Consider the following 20,544-nt stretch of genomic DNA (forward strand, 5'->3'; position numbering starts at 1 on the left):
AGGCTAGATCTTCCCCAATCTTTCCTGTTTGGGCCGCCAGAGACTGAGTGGCACTTCTAGCAAGATTTAACCCTGGTGTTTCAAGGGTTTTCCTTCCCAGCCAGACTCCATACTCAAACTTAGGGCAGAAGTTCTTAAACATTGCAACTTAATCGAATCACCTGGGGTGCATGTTCAGCGTGGGGGTGTCTGGGTCCACCCCCGCCCTGATTTTCAGATCTGGTCCATATACCCACATCTGGAGCTTGCTAGTGCTTACTCAAACTTGGTGGAAGCTGCAGGAAACCCAGCCAGAGCGCTGAAAACAAACACACAAACTATTTAGAGGGTCGAGGAATACAGCAGCTTAGACTCTATGTAGCAGCCAGACTTCTGGGATAAAATTCCAGCCCCTACATGGATGGCCTCAGGCAACTCAACCTCTTTAGGCCTCAGTTTGCTCCTCTAAAATGGGGCTAATAATCTTCCTACTTCATTAGGTTATCATGAGTATTAAATGAGCTGTATATGTAAGAACAATGCCTGCCATGTAGTACCATTTAAGCATGTTAGATGTTATTATATTATTATTATTATCTTTTAATGTTTATTCATTTTTGAGAGAGAGAGAGAACAAGCAGGGGAGGGGCAGAGAGAGAGGGAGACACAGAATCTGAAGCGGGGTCTGATGCAGGGCTCGAACTCACTAACCGTGAGATCATGACCTGAGCTAAAGTCGGACGCTTAACTGACTGAGCCACCCAGGCGCCCCAATGTTATTATTATTTTTAAATTTAGAATCTGGACATCTAGGACCCAGAATTCATGGCGGATCTATTTAGACTCTTGCTACTTAGCTCTATTAGGCTCTCGCTAGTTCACACGTGTCAGTGTGGCCTGGGAGCAAGATAGAAATGCAATCTCAGACCCAGCTCTGGATGCACTGAATCAGAATCTGCATTTAACAAGAGCCCAGGTGAACAGTGAGCTCACTGAAGTTTGTGAAGCCCTGCTTTCGAGCACACGGGAGGCCACACCCTGAAACTAGGCCAGAGATTGGGCTGTTTGGGGGAAGGAGGCCAGCAAGGGTTAGGTTGCCCTGCCTTGGGGTCAGCACCGCCTGGAAATCCCCCAGACCGTTTTCAGTGCGGGCACTCCACGAGGGGACACTGCTGGGGTCCCTACACGTCGGTGTGCTGGGACAGCCTGGTGCCTGGGGCCACCGTGAGGGCGCGGTGGTTGAGCCCTCCCCTCCCCCCCCAGATCCCAGGGGATGCCAGGAGGTTGAGTGGCGGTTTGCTGGAGTACCAGCTGCTCAGGAGGCGGTCCACCTGCTCCCGGCTGCAAACGGCACGCAGGTGGGCCTTCCCGCTTCCGCCGCCGTCCAGGCCATCTTGGGGCCCGGGCGTCACGGGGGGCTCGGGGTCCCTGTCGGCGGTGTCCCGGCGCAGCCCCCGTGCCCGCATCTCGCTCTGCATGTTGGCAAAGAAGTGCAGCACGCAGCGGTGCGCGAAGTCCCGCGCATGCTCACAGCACGTCTCGTCGAAGAGCTTCTGCTCCAGGTCCACGTAGTTGCTCCAGTATCTGCGCTGCAGGAAGACTGTCTGGTCGAAGCAGGGCCTCAGGCAGCGGCCCAGGAAAGCCAGGATGATCAGTAGCAGGGTGATACTCCAGCCGATGGCCTGGAGGGGAGGGGCGAGGGGAGGGGCACCAGGTTGGGCGAAGAGAGGCCAGGTGCTATACAGTGTGGCAAGGGTGTTCCAAAGTCTCTCCCTTTACTTACCCCCCCATCTCTCCCCAAATCTGTCCGTGTTCCCATTTAGTCATCCGTCCTTCCAACCACCTCCACCCGTCCTCGCTTCCATTCGATCTCATTCTTGCATCCATCTGTCTGTCCAACTATTTCTCTACCCATCCATCCAGTCATTGATCTCTTACTTGGCTATGTACCTGTCAGCTTCCCATCCAGCCATCCTTGCGACTGTCCTTCCATCTGTGCGTCATACGTCCTCCTGCCCATCCATTCATGTTCCCGTACGCTCATCCTTTCTTCCGTTTGTCTATCCACCCTCCCACCGTTCATCCTCCAAACGTTCCTCTGGAAGGAAACCAGAATATGTCACCCCAACATATGCCTCTTTGACACAAAAACTATCTTGAACGAAGACAATTAAGAAGCAGCAACATAGGAACAGCTCTCTCGACCCTTCTCTTTTCTGCCTAAAGGCAGGAAATACATTCTCCTTTTACTGGGAGACAACTCTTATCAGCCCGGAGACAGCACCAGAGGAATCTGCCAACAAACCTTACTCCACTAGTTTCCTCTCATGTGTTTACTTTCCCACAGTTTCTGCCCTTGGAGACTAACGTGGCTCTCCTTTGTCCTGCCATTGCTCTACAAAGGTATTGCTCTTTGTTGAAGATGCTAGACAAGTTGAAGTTCTAAGCCACCACTTTGAGGTACTCTTTCTTTGTTTTAGGTTTCTTCCACGTGATGTGCACTGCACAGATTAATAAATTGTGTTTTCCTTCTGTTAATTTGTCTTTTGATAGAGTGTCAGTTGAAAACCTAAGATGGGTGGAGGCAAAATTTTGCCTCCCTTACATTGCCATCAATCCATCCACCCACCCACCCACCATCCACCCATCTACCCACCATCCATCCATTCATCCATCAACCCACCATCCTTCCATCCACCATCCATCCATCCACCCGCCTATCCATCCATCCATCCATCCATCCATCATCCTTTTGTTTTTTGATCCAGTCCTTCATCAGTCCTCACACATGCTTATCCATAGCATCTATGCAGCCACCCATCCTATATTTTGGGAGAGGCACTGGGGACCCAGTCTTTGCTCTCATAGAATGCACACTTGTGGAGGAAACAATGAAATTGGTGATAGATTGTCTGAATGCCATGTTCTGGGATGTATAGGGGGTCATGGGAATACAGAGGAGGGAAACCCAACCTGAACTTGAGGGCTTAGGGAATAGTGAGATTGAGGCTGAGATGTGAAGGATGAGTAAATTTATATAGGATATGAACAGGGAGCAGTGTTCTAGGACAAGTGTGAGGAAAATTTGAAGATTTTCTTGAGTCTGGATCCCACACTGGCCTGGCACCTCTCCCTCCTCTCTGCCCGCCGAAAGCTTTAGTCTCTCCAAGGCCTCACTTAAGACACACAGAGAAACTGTGTGCTCCTGGGGCAGGCAGAGAAATCACTCCTCTAAGCCACAAAGACATATTTGAATCCTTAGCATTTGTGGATGTGGTTTACACAGCTCTCTTATTTGGCCTCTCTCAGGATCCTCCCTTCCACCTACCAGTGTAAAATAGTCGTGTGAGTGTTTTACACACAAGGAACATTTAATGTGCCTGATAGCCTACATCTGAGTCAGGACTCAAACCCTGGTCTGATTGCAGGTTCTACACTCTTTCCTGTGAACTAGCAAGAGCCCAGAGAATTTAAGCCTGCAGGGCCTATCCACGTGGAGGGGACTGAATCAACTATAGGAGAGACGGAGACCCAGAGGGGGAGTAATGTGGCCAAGGTAGAGTGTGACCCTGGATCAAATGTGTCCTGAGTACTGGTCCCCTCTCCACCATGCGTTGACCTGCATTTGCCATGAGTCCGCCTTGGTTCTCACAAAGGGCTTGTTTGTGTTTTCATTCCCTGTAGCCTCAGTGATGCGTTGTAGGTCGTGGGTTCATGTAAATGCTTTTGGGGGGAACACAGCCCAACTGGGGCTCTGGGAGAGGTGGTGGTGGAATCTGGAGTCTGGGCTAGGGGTGGGACTGGGGTCTGCCTCCAGGGTGAAGGAGTGGGTGCCCGTGTGGGGAACCAGGCATCTGGGGGAGGGCCTGCACTGCAGGGAGGTGGTTCAGAGGTGTGACAACACTTCAGATCCCTGCCCTGCCTCTTAGGAGCCGTGCGGCTTGGACCTGTGAACTAAACTCCCAGAAGCTTAGTTTCCTCATCTGTGAAACGGGTTGATAAGGATTGCACCCGCCTCATAGGGTTGTTCTGAGAATTAAGTGAACTAATGCACATGACATACTTAACACGGTGCCTGACACATAAGTGCTCAATAAATGGTGATTAGTATTATTTCTGAGGGGTGGGAAGAACGTGTGTATGGGGTGGGGGTGGGGCAGGGCGGAGCAGTGTATCTCCAGTGCTTTCCTGTCATCTAACCTCCTGGGGATGGAACTAGCTGACTCCTGGAGGGTACGGGAACCTGGTGTCTGCCCTGGGGTGAGTTGGCATTGAAGGCAAAGTGCCCACTTCTTAAGGCCCAACAGTGTCCTGTATGTGGATCACGCTCCTAATCCTTCTGGGGACCACCTGCTCCTTAGTTGTGTTTCTAGCAGTGGGGAGGGGCCACAGGAAACCATTTGTACCTCCTCACCCCACAGCCCTCCGAACCAATGGGGGATATTTTCTGGGGCTGGGAGAGAACCACCCGAATTACCTGTGACAGGCATCGTAGGTAGCGAGACACTGCCTTTCTCGCGGGGCTGTCCCTGACCAGCTCATCTTCCTTGCAGGGCACCTTGGCCAGGAAAAGCTGCACCTGGCTGGGGGTCATGTTGGCAAAGTCCAGAAACTTTTCGGGGTCCACGGAGCTGCTGAAGGCACACACGAAGCACTTCCCGTCGAGGAGGGCCAGGAGGATCCAGACAAGGGGGGCAGCCAGCGCTCGCTGCAGCACAGAGGAGCACATATACCTAGGGACAGAGGAAGGGAGGGGTTGCAGAGGCAGCTGGAACTCAGCTGCAGCAGGAAGGCTACAGGAGAGATGCCAGGATGGACTTCCCAGGAGGGCTGGGAAATGCCTGCTGAGGTTACATCAAAGAAATGGCTGCAGCTCCCCCTGCAGAGGTCCCAGCAGAAGAGGGCGGGGAGGAAGGAGGGCTGGGGCCCCGGGAGGTCAGGAAAGTCCTGACCAGCAGTCCTGGGACTGAAACACTGGGAAGCTCTTGTGCCTCCTACTCTAGGCCTTGTAGCAGGCTCTGTTGGTGCCCTGCCCTCGCCGGAGGCACTAACATCTTTAGTGAGTAGTTCCTTTCCTCTGGTGTCTGATCTCGACTACCTGCCAGGCTCTGCCCAAGGGCTTCGGAGGAGTCTCTGCTCCCAGAGCGGAAAGTTGAAAGCCAGGAGAGTTAACAACCCCAACCAACCTTCAAACCACAGTGACAGGCCTGGTGGGTAAAGACCCTAGATTCTCAGCGGGACAATCCGCGTTCTCAGAAGGTCCCCAGAAGGAATGACCCCAGTTGCCCACATAGTACCACACTCTCCCCAGAGCTGCTTTTGTGGGGGAGCCTAAAGTAGGACAGCCCTACCCCATAACGCTTCCAGAGGCAGCGCCTCGCACACCCCCCTCCAGGTCAAGAAGCCCACCCTCTCTCTGTCCCCAAAGGGTCTCTTCTGCCCTTCTGCCCTTCGGGAGGTTGCATGTGGGTCACGGGACAAGAGCCCAGTGGAGCTGTATTCACTGGGTCCTGGAGGAAAAGGCAAAGGGCACAGCTATGTGTATGACCCTCCCCGTGTGGCAGAATCACCGGGAGCACGGATCCCCGGGCACCCCGAAGCAGGGGCCCCTGTGCACAGCAGGCAGGTGCTGTCTCTGACTTGGACTGTATACAAAGCATGAAATGACATATGCTGGGCTGTGTATATGTGGGCATGGCCTACCCAGCAGGGAATTATAAATACATTGTAGATAAGGGTGGCTCTGGCGTTTTCTGGGGGCGGTGTGGTCAGAAGGTGGAACTGAGGACTTGTTACGGACTTCCATCGACAGGTTTTGATATACGGCACCAAGCAGGTGCGAGGCTTTGAGGACACCGCAGTACAACAGGTGAGCTCCTTGCCCCCGGAGGACTTACAGGAGACAGAATGCAGCCTTGCAGCCGGTCACGCCTCCTACCACATGTGAGCACTGGCTGTGCGTGTCACGAGATGGCCCTTCACGTATGTGCAGAGTTGTAACTCGTGGCCAGAGAACAGACGTGACCTGGGCAATTCTTAGGAATCCTGCACTGGCCGTAGAAGGGCGACAAATGATAGGAACGGAAACATCCGTTTCCACACCGGAAACTGGCTAGTGAGTCTCTGTCGGTTGATGTTTCCCTGCTTGGGGGTGGGTGGGGGAGCCAGGAGGATCATCGGGCTTGGGGAGTCACCGGCAGCGTCTGAGGGGGGAGACCCCTGACCGTGCCCAGGGGTAGCTGGGTGGTGTGGGACCGTACCTGATGATGCCAGGGTCCTTCCTCCGGTGCCCCACGGGCCGGCGCCACTCCTCAACCATCACCACGGACTGCCGGTTGGCAAGGAGGCCACAGAGGAAAAGGGCAAGTGGGGGTGTCAGCAGCAGGCCCAGGCCATAGAGGGCATTGTAGCGCGCCAGGCAGGGGCAATTGAAGTCGAAGGAGGAGTACAGCTTGACGGTGACCGCGGCCAGCAGCAGGCAGATGCCATTCATCACTGACTCCGAGCTGGACTGGAAGTGCTGGAAAAGCACACGGAACTTTTCCATGGTTCTGGCCCGGGGACGGTGGGCAGCCGCGGGTCGGGGGTAGCAGCGAGGCTTCGGCCACCTTCCTGGCCAAATCCAGGCCACTCTGGGGGCAAGCCTGGGGTGCAGAGGAGGGTCTTCTCTTCCAAAGGCCTGAGGGGACAAGGAGGGGGTGACGTTCAGCCCCCAGCCCAGCCTCTGGTGTCCCTCCAAAGACGCCAAAGATGTGAGGCAGTTGCAGACTCTCTCCGCAAAGTGCCCCCCCACCCCCAGCTCCAGCCCCGGCTGTGCCCCAGGGCCACTCCCCTCCTCTCTGGAGGGAAGTCACTGCCAGCTCAAAGCACCCTTAGGCAAATGTTCCCCGCCTGTCACTCCACCCTCCCCAGCCCATTCCTTCCTCTCTTCAGGGTTTGGATACGAAGCCTGACAGCTGGTGGGGCTTCGTGTGGGGGACAGGCAAATTCTGGGCGTGGTAAGGCAACAGTGCCGATGAGGCCAATTATATTTTCCGGACTTAGTCAAAAACACGATTGGGCTCCGCTGAGTCCAGGTAGATTTCATGTTGGCTTTCACGCTGGGAGGAGCCAGGGGGCGCCTCACCCTGCCTGAAGACTGCCTGGAAGAGAAGACCCTTGAGAAGAGCCCAAACTGTGTTTTAACGTTTGCTGGGTTAGGGCTTGTGGAAGGGGAAGGCCTTCCTGGCAGAGGGTCCCGTATGGGCAAAGGCATGGAGGTGAGAAGCAGCCTGGTGTGGGCCAGCAGTGTGGGGTTGCTGGACTGTAGCATCAGACAGGAGGTGTCGTGAGAGGGGACTGGAGGAGTCAGTGGATGCCTGCCACCTTCTTTTCCATTTTATTCCACTGTCCCCAGGTCTGGCACCCGACCGGCCCAGGTACCTCTAAAGCACAGCTTCTCCTACATCACTCACCTGCTCAAGTGTGACCAGGGGCTCCCCTCAGCTTCCTTAGCTTGGCATTCAAGGCCCTCCTAATTGTACCCAGACGTGCCTTCCTACCTCCACATCCTCCCCACCCGACACCCTTGCCCCTTCCTCCCACCTGCTCTTCAAGAGGCAGCTCAAACGCAGCCCGGTCGCCAAGCCCCACCCCTGGTGACCTCAGCCCTGTGGGAGCCTCTACCTCCCCTCTGGCCCCTGAATGGCTGCCTCGGCCGTTATTGATCCTCCTCAGGGGTGGGGTGTGGATCTCCCAATCAGGGCAGGGATCTGGATTACAGCTGGTTCTCTGCAGCGTCTAGCATGGTGCTGTGTGCATAGCCAGTGACAGCAAGTGTTTGTTCTCTGGGATAGTGATGCCCAGAAGCCCTCATTTCATCTCAGGCTCTGTCCTCTCTGCCGGCCACTTGGCCTGCACCTGCCTCCCTGTTTGCTCCTAGGAAGCCAATGAGTAGAATGTGGGTCCTGCCATAATCTCTGTCTCTCTCCCTTTCTTTCTCTGTCATTCTGTCTCTGTCTCTCTCTGATTCTACCATAGTGTGTGTGTGTGTGTGTGTGTGTGTGTGTGTGTGAGATTCTTTGTGTCCCTCTGTGTCTTTCTGGGGGTCTTTCTGTCTCTGTCTCTCACTGTTGCTGCCTCTTCTTTCTATCGTTCCCTTCTCCTTGCCTGCTGTCCACCCTATAGCTGTCCTACTGACCCCCACGTCTGACATTGGCAGCCCAGCTTGGGGAGAGGAGAGAGGCTGTCAGAGGAGCCCATGGGTCTGTTCCTGGGGTCCCAGATCAGTGGTCCTTGGGCCTGGAGCCTGGGCCAGGGTGGGTGAGGTGGCCAGACCCCAGCTACTTAGGCTTCTCCTCAATCTTCGTCTCTCTGGCTTCCTCACTCAGCCCAGGGTGACTTCTGAGATAAAGAAAAACCTTAGGGACTGGTTGGTCCTGATCCCACTGTGCCCTGCCCTGTCCAGCCTGGACCAGTGGTTCCCCCTGGGCTCCAAGTGATGGCCTTAGTCAAGTTCATACATCAGCTTTGTTGTCCTTTCCTCAGACCCAGGGTCCTCATGGTCATGAATGCAACTTTACGCCAACCCCGTAGGGCACGTGAGGTTAGTGTTCTTCTGTATCCTTCCTCAGAGACCCAGCCTAACCCTCCCGTCTCCATGGCGCTCACCCCAAGTACTGCAGCCGCACTCACCACCCTTGTTTCTTTTTCTTTTATTTTTTTAAGTTTATTTATTTATTTTGAGAGAGAGGGACAGCGCAAGTGGGGAAGGGACAGAGAGAGGGAGGAAGAAAGAGAATCCCCAGCAAGCTCCACACTCAGTGCAGAGCCCGATGCAGGGCTCGAACTCATGCACCATGAGATCGTGACCTGAGCTAAAGTCAGCCATTTAACTGACTGAGCCACCCAGGCACCCCACCACCCTTATTTCTATATTCTCTAATAACTTCGAGAAAAAACTCCCTTTTTTCCTGATTAATCACAGCGTTCTGAAGCATTTAAAATTACAGAACATGAACGTGTCCCCATCACGGCAACCCCCAGAGAGACTCCTTGTCCCTGCGTCGGCACGTGTCCTTCCAGACTTGTTGCAGGGCCCACACGGACACGTGCCAGCTGGGCTGCCTGGAATTCCTTGGGACAACCAGCGACCACTGTGAATCCACCACCAGGGGCCGCTCCTCCCTTGGGAGTGCCAGTACGGGCAGCTCAGGCCTCCGCCCGCTCGCTCGCTCACTCAGAGCACATCTCTGTCTTTTCTCTTGACACTCGTCCCGCGGGTCTGCCCCTGTGTCTTGCCTTCAGTTCCATGAAGGATAAGAGCCCGACTGTTTGAGGGACCCCCGGACCTGCAAAATAAATTTTGTGGGGGTCACTTAGCCTGTATTTTAAGCCAGACCGTCCCAAACGTGTCCTGCAAGTTTCATAACCATTTGTGCCGTCTGTATCTCCGATGAGGTAGCAACAGACAGAAAGCTGGGTCTCATTTATTATTTGTATTTTACATAATGAGTGTGTTAGTCTGGGTCCTATGAGACAGGATTACCTGTGGGAGGGAAAATGGGGAGGGAGCTGGAGGAGGTGGGAGGGCCATAACGGGCATGCAAGTGTGACCCTGAGTGCGAAACTTCTTTTTTTATATTAAATATAATTTAATTGGTTTCCACACGACACCCAGTGCTCATCCCAGCAGGTGCCCTCTTCAATGCCCATCACCCGCTTTCCCCTCTCCCCCACCTCCCATCAACCCTCAGTTTGTTGTCAGTATTTAAGAGTCTCTTATGGTTTGGAACCCTCCCTCTCTGTAATTTTTTCCCCCCTCCCTCCCCCATGGTCTTCTGTTAAGTTTCTCAAGATCCACATATGAATGAAAACATATGGTATCTGCTTTCTCTGCCTGACATTTCACTTAGCGTCATACCCTCCAGTTCCATCCACGTAGCTGCAAATGGCCAGATTTCATTCTTTCTCATTGCCACGTATTCCATTGTATATATAAACCACATCTTCTTTAACCATTTGTCAGCTGATGGACATTTAGGTTCTTTCCATAATTTGGCTATTGTTGAGAGTGCTGCTATAAACATTGGGGTACAAGTGCCCCTATGCATCAGTACTCCTGTATCCCTTGGGTAAATTCCTAGCAGTGCTATTGCTGGGTCATAGGGTAGGTCTATTTTTAATTTTTTGAGGAACCTCCAAACTGTTTTCCAGAGCGGCTGCACCAGTTTGCATTCCCCCAACAGCGCAAGAGTGTTCCTGTTTCTCCACATCCTCGCCAGCATCTTTAGTCTCCTGATTTGTTCATTTTTGCCACTTTGACCGGCGTGAGGTGGTATCTCAGTGTGGTTTTGATTTGTATTTTCCTGATGAGGAGTGACGTTGAGCATCTTTTCATGTGTCTGTTGGCCATCTGGATGTCTTCTTTAGAGAAGTGTCTATTTGTGTCTTATGCCCACTTCTTCACTGGATTATTTGGGTTTTTTGAATGTGGAATTTGGTGAGTTTTTTATAGATTTTGGATACTAGCCCTTCGTCTGATATGTCATTTGCAAATATCTTTTCCCATTCCGTTGGTTGCCTGTTAGTTTTGTTGACTGTTTTCTTTGCAGCGCAGAAGCTTTTTATCTTCATGAGGTCCCAATAGTTCATTTTTGCTTTTAATTCCCTTGCCTTTGGAGATATGTCAAGTAAGAAATTGCTGCAGCTGAGGTCAGAGGTTTTTTTCCTGCTTTCTCCTCTAGGGTTTTGATGGCTTCCTGTCTCACATTCAGGTCCTTCATCCATTTTGAGTTTATTTTTGTGAACGGTGTAAGAAGTGGTCTAGTTTCATTCTTCTGCATGTCGCTGTCCAGTTCTCCTAGCCCCATTTGTTAAAGACACTGTCTTTTTTCCATTGGATACTCATTCCTGCTTTGTCAAAGATTAGTTGGCCATACGTTTGTGAGTCCAATTCTGGGGTCTCCATCCTATTCCATTGGTCTAGCCTGGTTCATTCTCCCAGGCTCCTAATGTAGCTGAGAACCACCCCCGCCACATTCTTCAGGTGGGTGTGGGTCCTGGAGAGGCTGGTTGTCTGTCAGAGGTCACACAGCCTGGTGGGGACAGAGCCAGGAGGGAAGCAGGGATCCTCCTTCTGTACCTTCCAACTCTAATCACCTGCTGGGCTGCTCACCCTGAGGGCCCCCAGCCCCCTGTAACCTAGGGGCTCTCCGGAAAAGATCAAACAATCCTTCTGGGAGAACACCGCAAGAAACCGGGACAAGGTCTCCCCCAGGCCAACCTGTTCACAGCTCCAACCTGAGAGGGGAGACAGAGCTCCTGAGTTAGCTCACCACAACTTAAAGAGATATTATCTCCCCGGGTATGAGTGTGACTTTGCGTTTTAAAAATTCTGCATTTTCTAAATATCTACGTTCATAATAATGATTTTAGAAATTTCCCAATAAAAATCATGAACTGTTTTCATTGGAAATACTCAAAGGGTATTCAGAACAAGGGAAAAGGGTGGGAGAATCCCATTTTGTGGCTGGGAGCCCGGGTCTGCTGAAACAGGAGAGGCAGAAATATAGGGAAGAATTGGAGAGAGACTTACTTTACTCCATAGGGGCCCCTCGGTGGCTCAGTTGGTTAAGTGACTGACTCTTGATTTCAGCTCAGGTCACAATCTCACAGTTTGTGAGTTCAAGCCCCACATCAGGTTCTGTGCTGACAGTGCAGAGCCTACTTGGAATTCTCTCTCCTCGTTCTCTCTCTGCCTCTCTCTGCCCCTCCTCAGCCCTTGCTCTCTCTTTCCATCTCTAAATAAATAAATAAACAAAAGATTTTGAAAAAAACTGTAGACCTGCATGATAATGCCTTCACTCAGCTTTTCCTCCTTTTTTCTTTTTAAAAATATTTTTGGTATTTTTACTTTAGAGGGAGAGCACGAGCAGGGGAGAGGGGCAGAGGGAGACAGACAGACAGAATCTCAAGCAGACTCCACATTCAGCACAGAGCCTGACGTGCAGCTTGATTCCACAGCTCTGGGATCATGAGTTGAGCCAAAACCAAGAGTCGGATGCTCAATGTACTGAGCCACCCAGGTGCCCCAACCCAGCCTTTCTTTTATTTTTTTATTTTTTAATTTATTTTATTTTTTTCTTTTTTCTTTTTTTTCAATATATGAAGTTTATTGTCAAATTGGTTTCCATACAACACCCAGCGCTCATCCCAAAAGGTGCCCTCCTCAATACCCATCACCCACCCTCCCCTCCCTCCCAGCCCCCATCAACCCTCAGTTTGTTCTCAGTTTTTAAGAGTCTCTTATGCTTTGGCTCTCTCCCACTCTAACCTCTTTTTTTTTCTTCCTTCCTCTCCCCCATGGGTTTCTGTTAAGTTTCTCAGGATCCACATGAGAGTGAAACCATATGGTATCTGTCTTTCTCTGTATGGCTCATTTCACTTAGCATCACACTCTCCAGTTCCATCCACGTTGCTACAAAGGGGCAGATTTCATTCTTTCTCATTGCCACGTAGTACTCCATTGTGTATATACACCACGATTTCTTAACCATTCATCAGTTGATGGACATTTAGGCTTTTTCCACAATTTGGCTATTGTTGAGAGTGCTGCTATAAACATTGGGGTACAAGTGCCCCTATGCATCAGTACTCCTGTATCCCTTGGGTAAATTCCTAGCAGTGCTATTGTTGGGTCATAGGGTAGGTCTATTTTTAATTTTTTGAGGAAACTCCACACTGTTTTCCAGAGCGCCAGCCTTTCTTTTAAACCCCTACACCACTCCAGGGGTCTATGACTCTGTTCTTCTGGGTCTTTTAATTCTGGGAAAATTTTTTCAATTCGCATTTTCATTTTAATGATGGCTTAGGTCTTTTTAGCAGTTTTAATTTTTTTTTTTTTTAAACGTTTATTTATTTTTGGGACAGAGAGAGACAGAGCATGAACGGGGGAGGGGCAGAGAGAGAGGGAGACACAGAATCAGAAACAGGCTCCAGGCTCTGAGCCATCAGCCCAGAGCCTGACGCGGGGCTCGAGCTCACGGACCGCGAGATCGTGACCTGGCTGAAGTCGGACGCTTAACCGACTGCGCCACCCAGGCGCCCCAATTTTTTTAACGTTTATTTATTTTTGAGACAGAGAGAGACAGAGCATGAATGGGGGAGGGTCAGAGAGAGAGGGAGACACAGAATCTGAAACAGGCTCCAGGCTCTGAGCTGTCAGCACAGAGCCCGACGCGGGGCTCGAACTCACCGACCGCGAGATCATGACCTGAGCTGAAGTCGGAAGTTCAACCGACTGAGCCACCCAGGTGCCCCTAGCAGTTTTAAACATGTGTTACTTTGCAATTGGGAGATCTTTATAGAACAAGTCTTGGTCTCTTTCTTGCCTGCTTTTTCTTGTATTAGGATCTTGCAGATACATCTTGGGGGGGGTTCCCAGATTTTTTTGTCCTTTAACAGGAATCTGGATATTATTTGAGAAACATTGACTTTACCACTCTTGTAGTTCCTGTGACTGAGAGGGTTCTTGAAGTCTGGGTGCCCTTATCAGAGACACTGGGCATATCTGGAGTGTGAGTGTGTGCGCACGTGCATGCGAATGTGTCAGGGCGCACGTGTGTGCTTGTGGGTGCATGTGTATACACACGTGTGCGTGGCATGCATGGGCAGACTGTGTGGATAAATGTGTGTCTTCAGAAATACAGACGCCCCTCTGTTTCTTCTTTCTATAGTGAGTACACTCTCCCCTGAGGTTTCTCTTTCTCTTTCTCCTTCATGAGGAAGACACTGGATGCGTGTCCCACTTATCTCTCGGGACAGGGAGACCATTGTTCCCTCATGTCTAGCACAGCAGCGGTGTCCTTTCCATCTCCGGGAGCCCGGCTGCTCCTCCACCCTGGTGACGGAGGCCTCTGCGGGATCCTGCTGACGGGGCCTTCTGGTCTGTCTCTGGCGGACCTGGGGGAAAGCCACGTGGCACTTACGTGGGCTCCACTCTGGGGACCACATGGAGCCACGTGGCTCTTCAAGGGTCGGAAGGGCGGGGGGGGGGGGGGCGGCATCTGACAAAAGACATCGGAAGAGCTGGCCGACCATTTGAGAAAATCTCAAACCGAATTCCTATCTCATTCTTTACACCAAAATCAGTTCCACATGGCTCAAAAACGTCAACATAAAAACTAAAATCATAACAATTCTACAAGAAAAGGTAGGCAAATGTATTCATTATTAGAGGCCAGGCGCACCCTTTGTGAACAGAGCACAGAATTTAGTAGCTACGAAGGAAAAGAGGGTTAATGGAGGCCTCAACTCCTGTGGGCAAAATACCAACAAACACAGTAAAAATATCAAACTGAAAAAAGGCATTTGCCAAACACAAGCCACACAAAGGCCTATGCTCCTTAATTTGCAGAGGGATCATATAAATCAGAAAAAGAGATGAACAATCCTATGGGAAAATGAGCAAACGATGTCAATGGGTTATTCACAGAAAAAGAAAACGGAGTGGCCACAATCCTGCAAAGATTCTCATTCTCACATACAAGTAAACGCGATCTAAACAACCAGGTACCTTTTTAAACTTGCCACGTAGTTGGAAACCAAAAGGTTGATACTATCTGATGTCAGTGAGGACTTCGGAAAACGGCTGCTTTCATACACTGATGATTAGAGTACGAGTTTTTAGGGGTTTTCTATGACAATTTGGCAATATAGTTAAAGCAAAATTTAAATACACATGCCCTTGGACCTAACAATTACACTGCTCTGAATTTGCCCTATGGATAGATTTGCCAAGGTAAAGTAGAAACAGCCAAGATAAACGAACAGGATATTCATTGTAACTTTGTTTTGCATGGCGATAAAACTGGAAACAACCAAAATTGCATCAACAGGGGACTGTTTTAGTAAATTATGTCACAGCCATAAAATGGTATTTATGCAGCTATTAGAAGAATGAAGCAAATCTATGTGTGTTCATATGAAAAGATCTTTCATAGATCGTAGGGTAGGTTAAAAAACCACAGTTTAGTATATTGTCCATAGTATAACCTCTTCTAAGTAAAAATAATATAAATATGTAAAAGTTTTGGTATTGTGTACACTTTTCTTTTTTAAAAAAGTTTTTAATGTTTATTTTTTTTGAGAGAGAGACAGAGTACAAGTGGGGGAGGGTCAGAGAGAGAGAGACACACACAGAATCTGAAACAGGCTCCGGGCTCTGAGCTGTTAGCACAGAGCCTGATGCGGGCCTTGAACTCACCAGCTGTGAGATCATGACCTGAGCTGAAGTTGGGCACTTACCCAACTGAGCCACCCAGGTGTGTCTGGTATTGTGTACCCTTTTTGCTGGAAGGATACATGAGATATGGACAGTTATTGGGTGGCCGGGGAAAGGGGATTTTTTTTTTTCCATTTTATACCTCTCTGTGCTGTTGATTTTCAATGCATACATATGCATTTTATTTTTAAAAGATCAGGGGCTCCTGGGTGACTCAGTCCGGTAAACATCCGACTTCAGCTCTGATCGTGATCTTGCAGTCTGCGAGTTTGAGCCCCGCGTCGGGCTCTGTGCCGACAGCCCAGAGCCTGCAGCCTGCTTCGGATTCTGTGTCTCCCTCTCTCTGCCCCGTCCCCGCTCATGCACGGGGTCATATGAGCACTCACGGCATGCACGTGCACTCTCTCTAAATAAACATTAAAAAAAATTTTTTTAAAGATCAATAAAAGGTTGTTTTGTGCCCTCAGTGGGGGGCTTACCTCTCATATTTATGATCTTAATTTATATAGTGCCTACGTGGAAGCAAATGTCTCCTGTATTGCTAGGTACATATCCACACCTGGAGTTGTAAATAGGTTTTTCTGTGTGTAAATAAAATAAGCCTGCTTTTGATCTAACAAAAAAAGAAAAAAAAAAAAAAAAGAGGCTATCCAGACAGTGGATTTATGGAATTAAAAAATATGTTTCCATATATAAATTGAGAAATGTTATTTAAAAAAATAGGATTAAAATATATGACTTACACAGAATAAAATATTCTAGTTCAAACATTAGCATTCTTCTACACTTAAATTTTTGGTCTTCATTCCGCTGGTTGCAGAATGTGGAACAATTTCCTTGGTTCACAAAACATTTCTTTCTTTCTTTTTTTTTTAAATCTATATTTGTTCTTATTTATTTATCTGAAAGAGAGAGAGAGAGAGTGTGTATGTGCGTGCATGCATAGGCGCACCATCAGGGGAGAGGGGCAGAGAGGGAGAGGAAGAGAGATAGAGAGCGAGAGAGAGACAGAGAGAGAGAGAGAGAGAGAGAGAAACTTAAGCAGGCTCCATGCTCAACATGGAGCCCAACACGAGGCTCAATCCTATGACCCGATCATGACCTGAGCCGAAATCAGGAGTCGGCACTCAACCGACTGAGCCGCTCAGGAGCCCCTCATAGTACATTTCTAATTCCTTTTTTCAGAAGAAGAAAGAGAGAAGCCTGGTTCCGTGGTATTATTTTCACCTCTTTTTTCGCATGACTGACAAGCTGTGAACATGGATTTTTCTAACCAAACTGACATGAAGTTGTTTCTAGCTTCTGCTGAGGGGGGCTGGTTTCCTGGCATGGAAATCCTGCCAGGGGGAGCATCCGACACTAGATGACGCTAGACGTTGGGCCAAAGGCAGAGACTTGGGGACAAACACAGGTCGTTTGATCTGAGGGGAGGGGAGCCCATCCGGGTGGATTTTCTGAATTCCACTTCTATGCAATAAATACCAAAGCCAGAGTGGCTCCAAGGCCCCTTTCCCCTGTTGCCTGCCTGCACAAGCTCCTGGGATTTCTGAGATTGCCCATCGTGGTTGAGTAGATGTAGAGGTGTTTGTGGGAAGATGGCTGGGCTGGGGGAGTGGCAAATCTCAGCTGTGAGGGTGATCAGGTGCTCAGAGAACCAAGCTAGGAAGCCCCCGTTATTATAGGCCACACACCCTCAAGCTTCAGCCACATGGCGGCAGCTGTTCACTGGGCATGATGGTGCTGTGCTGGTGCTGGGCATACACAAGTGCCCACATCAGGTACCAGATGCCAGGGCGGCATCTCAGTGTGAACTGGAGCACTCTGAAGAGGACCTCCACTTGGCTTGAGTTTGGGGAGATTGTTCCTCGGTCCCGGAAGAGAGTCTTTTTTGGTAGATTTGACCTTCTTTGGTCTAGCTAACTGCGATGGGGAGGTCTCCTCTGGAGGTCCAGTCGCAAGACGAAAGATAAGAAAGTGGCCTTCATGAAGCGAATACACCCAGAGGGTAGTACGTCAGTGGCTAAAGAGTAGGGCTAATTTCCTCACTGATACATTTTCTTCACAATGAAGCAGGTCACGGAAGCGATAAGGACATGCATTCCTCTCCACCAAAAGAAAAATCCCTTTTTGTTTTGAGAGAGAAAAAGAGCAACCTGTAAATATTTAAACCATTTTGGATTGACTTGAGGCCCCCGCCCGGAAATATTTGCCAGTGAGAACGGGCATTCCAGTGGAGTTCTAGCGCCACCTAGTGGTGGCTGTTGAGAGATTGAGAGGGGCAGGGAGAAATGGGGACACAGGGTCACTGTTCACTCTGCTGAGAGAAAACTTTCCTCATTGTCCAGAGAGGGCCCCCCCCGCCAATGCGTCTTTGGGGGAGGGTGGGAACAAGTTAGTGCCTCGACATCTCCCTTGGGACAGGTGGACAGGACAGAGATGTTACACTGCCAGCCATAGTGGAGAGACGTGTGTTTCCTATTCCTGGTCCAGGGGCGAAGGGCATTTGAAGTGAAGACTATTGGCTTATTGGACACGTGCCTCCTGGCTATTTTTTTTTTTTTTTTTTTTTTTTTGCCATAAAGGAGTTTTAAGGGTTTACATAGTCATATTTATCATACTTTTCCTTTATGATTCTCTGGTCTTTGTAACATTCTTAGAAGGGCTTTCCTGGCAAGAAATCGTCATTTAAAACATCTATGAGAGAAAAGGGATGCTCTGGGGTATTATCACTACTTTGAACATTAAAAACATTTTTTTCTGTTTAGTTATTTTCAATCTATTTCATGTTCATTAGTGGCTGAGCGCTCCCTGGCTAACTTCCAGAGAGCTGAGTCAGAGCGCCTGGGAGACTTCTGGGTCCCTCAGGAGTTTTGAGGCTCAGGAACTCAGTGAGGACACCTTCTCTGCAACAGGTGTTTTTCTGAGGCTGGGCAGTTGGGGAAATCCCGTTCTGGGGCAGGCACAATATCGCAGAGATTTGGATTCAGACCACTGGAGGGCTGTACCTCAGTGCTTCATTTATCAGCTCCTAGGCAAGTGTCTTAGTTTCCTTAAGCCTGGGGGTTTTCGTTTATAAAATGGAAATGGTGAAAATAAAATAATAATAATAATAATAATAATAATAATAATAATAGTCCCTACCTTACAGGAGTGGGACCAGGCTTAAATAATTGATACAGATGAATTGCTTAGACCATGACCTGGTACATATTGACTGAGTGCTCCATAAATATCACCTGTCACTATTAGTGAGCCAGTAGTCCTGGGATGGTTCAAGAGGGGTGCTGGACTCCTTTGAAGTCACTACACAAGTTTCCTAGACAGGGATACTTATGGTCTTCTTTCTGGTGTTGGGTATTTTTCCTTTCTGTGCATAGCAGGAGCCTCCACTGTCCTTTTATTTAACTTTAATTTTATTTTATTTTAATGTTTATTTATTTGAGAGAGAGAGAGAGAACACATGTGCACGCAGGTGCGTGCGAGCAGGAGAGGGGCAGAGAGAGAGAGAGGGAAAGAGAGAATTCCAAGGAGGCTCCATGCTGTCAGCACACAGCCCAATGTGGGGCTCAATCTCACGAACTGTGAGATCATGATCTGAGCCGAAATCAAGAGTTGGGTGCTCAACCGACTGAGCCACCCAGGATTCCCTCCACTCTCCTTTTAGATGCAACCTTAGGAGTGCTTGACCTCAGTCCTGGATTTTATCCATGGGCATGATAGTCTCAATACTTGGGCCTATGTGCTTTCTAAGGGTCTGCTTAAGACTGGGGGGAAAAAACCTTATTGGCTCCAAATTTCAAAATCAAAATTAATAAATATTTACTTACCTGCCTACAAAATTTAATGTTGTGTCAACTTCATTAATCATTAAATGAGTACTCATAAAGATTTCATTATGTTTAAAGACAATTGTAGGTTTTTCTCACTTGGCAAGAAATCCAACACATGCATGATTGCTTAGAAATAAAACCAATTGTAAATTCAATGAGTTCCTTGAAGTCCAATGATTCCAAAAACCAAATTTACATAAATCTTCTCAAAATGTTTAAGGTAAGAAAATTATATTTAATGTGGGATGTAGTATATTTTAGTATGTTTGACCTGATACGCTTGAGCTCCAAGGATAAAAGTTTGGGGGTTTATGAAGATCTTACAATTGACCTTGGACCTAGGGGCTATCTCCCAGATGGCAAGTCTGTCTGTGGAGCAGAGGAAGGGCCTGGGGCTCCCCCTCGCTGCCCAGCCACCTCCTGCCCTGCTTTCCCATAATCTCTTGAGGCAAGGCCTGGGAATATGCATTTTGTCAGCCATGTTCTCTTCTCTCCCTGCCCCTCTGCCTGTATATGATTCTGATGCATGCTAAGTTTGAGAATCATTAGTCTAATGTGTGTGCGCCATAGGAGGAGGGTAAGATGATCCTTTTAAAAAATGGACTTTAGGAGTGCCTGGGTGGCTCAGGTGGTTAAGCGGCAGACTTCGGCTCAGGTCAGGATCCCCCGGTTCACGAGTTCAAGCCCTACGTCAGACTCTGTGCTGACAGTTCAGAGCCTGGAACCTGCTTCAGTTTCTGTGTCTCCCTCTCTCTCTGCCATTCCCCAGCTCATGCTCTGTCTCTCTCTCAAAAATAAACATTAAAAAAATTTTTTTTAAAATAAAAAATTGACTTTATTTTTTAGAGCAGTTTTAGGTTCACAGAAAACTTGAATGGAAAATACAAAGATTTCCCATATACACCCACACATGGGTAGCCTCCCTCATCATCAATATCCCCACCAAGGTGGTACATTTGTTATAATCAATGAACCTGCACTGACATATTGTAACCCAGAGTCTGGTTTATATGAGGGTTCACTGTTGGTGTTGTACATTCGACAGGGTTTAGACAAGTGTGTAATGACATGTATCCACCAGGGGTTTAGACAAGTGTGTAACGACATGTATCCACCACCACATTATCATACAGAGTAGTTTCATGGTTTCTTTTGTGCTCTGTTCATCCTTCCCTCCCCCTAACCTTTGGCAACCACTAATCTCTTTACTGTCTTCAGTGTTTTTCCTTTTCCAGAATTCCATATAGTTAGAATCAGACAGTAAGTAGCCTTTTCATATTTTTTTCACTTAGTAATATGCATTTAAGTTTCCCCCATGTCTTTCACGGCTTGACAGCTCATTCCTTTTTAGCACCAAGTAATATTCTGTTGTCTGGATGTACCACAGTTTTTGTTTATCCACTCACCTGCCCAAGGACATCTTGGTTGCTTCCAAGTTTCGGCATTATGAATAAAGCTGCTATAAACATCTTT

General features: G+C 48.9%; 1 protein-coding gene across 1 annotated transcript; it reads right to left on the reverse strand.

Annotated features, from left to right (window-relative positions):
- Window positions 1-681: 681 nt before the first annotated feature.
- CALHM3 (calcium homeostasis modulator 3) lies at window positions 682-7,661 on the reverse strand. Its single transcript, XM_045439802.1, has 4 exons — window positions 7,564-7,661; window positions 6,240-6,658; window positions 4,457-4,712; window positions 682-1,661 (listed from the first exon to the last, which is right to left on the reverse strand). The coding sequence occupies exons 2-4, from the start codon at window positions 6,524-6,526 to the stop codon at window positions 1,161-1,163; spliced, it is 1,044 nt and encodes a 347-aa protein (XP_045295758.1). The 5' UTR covers window positions 6,527-6,658; window positions 7,564-7,661; the 3' UTR covers window positions 682-1,160.
- Between the last annotated feature and the right edge of the window lie 12,883 nt (window positions 7,662-20,544).

Source organism: Leopardus geoffroyi, chromosome D2 (genome assembly GCF_018350155.1).
Source record: "Leopardus geoffroyi isolate Oge1 chromosome D2, O.geoffroyi_Oge1_pat1.0, whole genome shotgun sequence".
Classification (NCBI taxonomy): domain Eukaryota; kingdom Metazoa; phylum Chordata; class Mammalia; order Carnivora; family Felidae; genus Leopardus; species Leopardus geoffroyi.

Bases quoted from the DNA above. Each gene is read 5' to 3' on its own strand.
- CALHM3 (XM_045439802.1), bottom strand. From the start codon at position 6,526: ATGGAAAAGTTCCGTGTGCTTTTCCAGCACTTCCAGTCCAGCTCGGAG. The intron at 4,713-6,239 runs GTACGGTCCCAC...CTCTGTCCCTAG, and splicing joins AAGGACCCTGGCATCATCAG to GTATATGTGCTCCTCTGTGC. The intron at 1,662-4,456 runs GTAATTCGGGTG...CCTCCCCTCCAG, and splicing joins ACCTACGATGCCTGTCACAG to GCCATCGGCTGGAGTATCAC.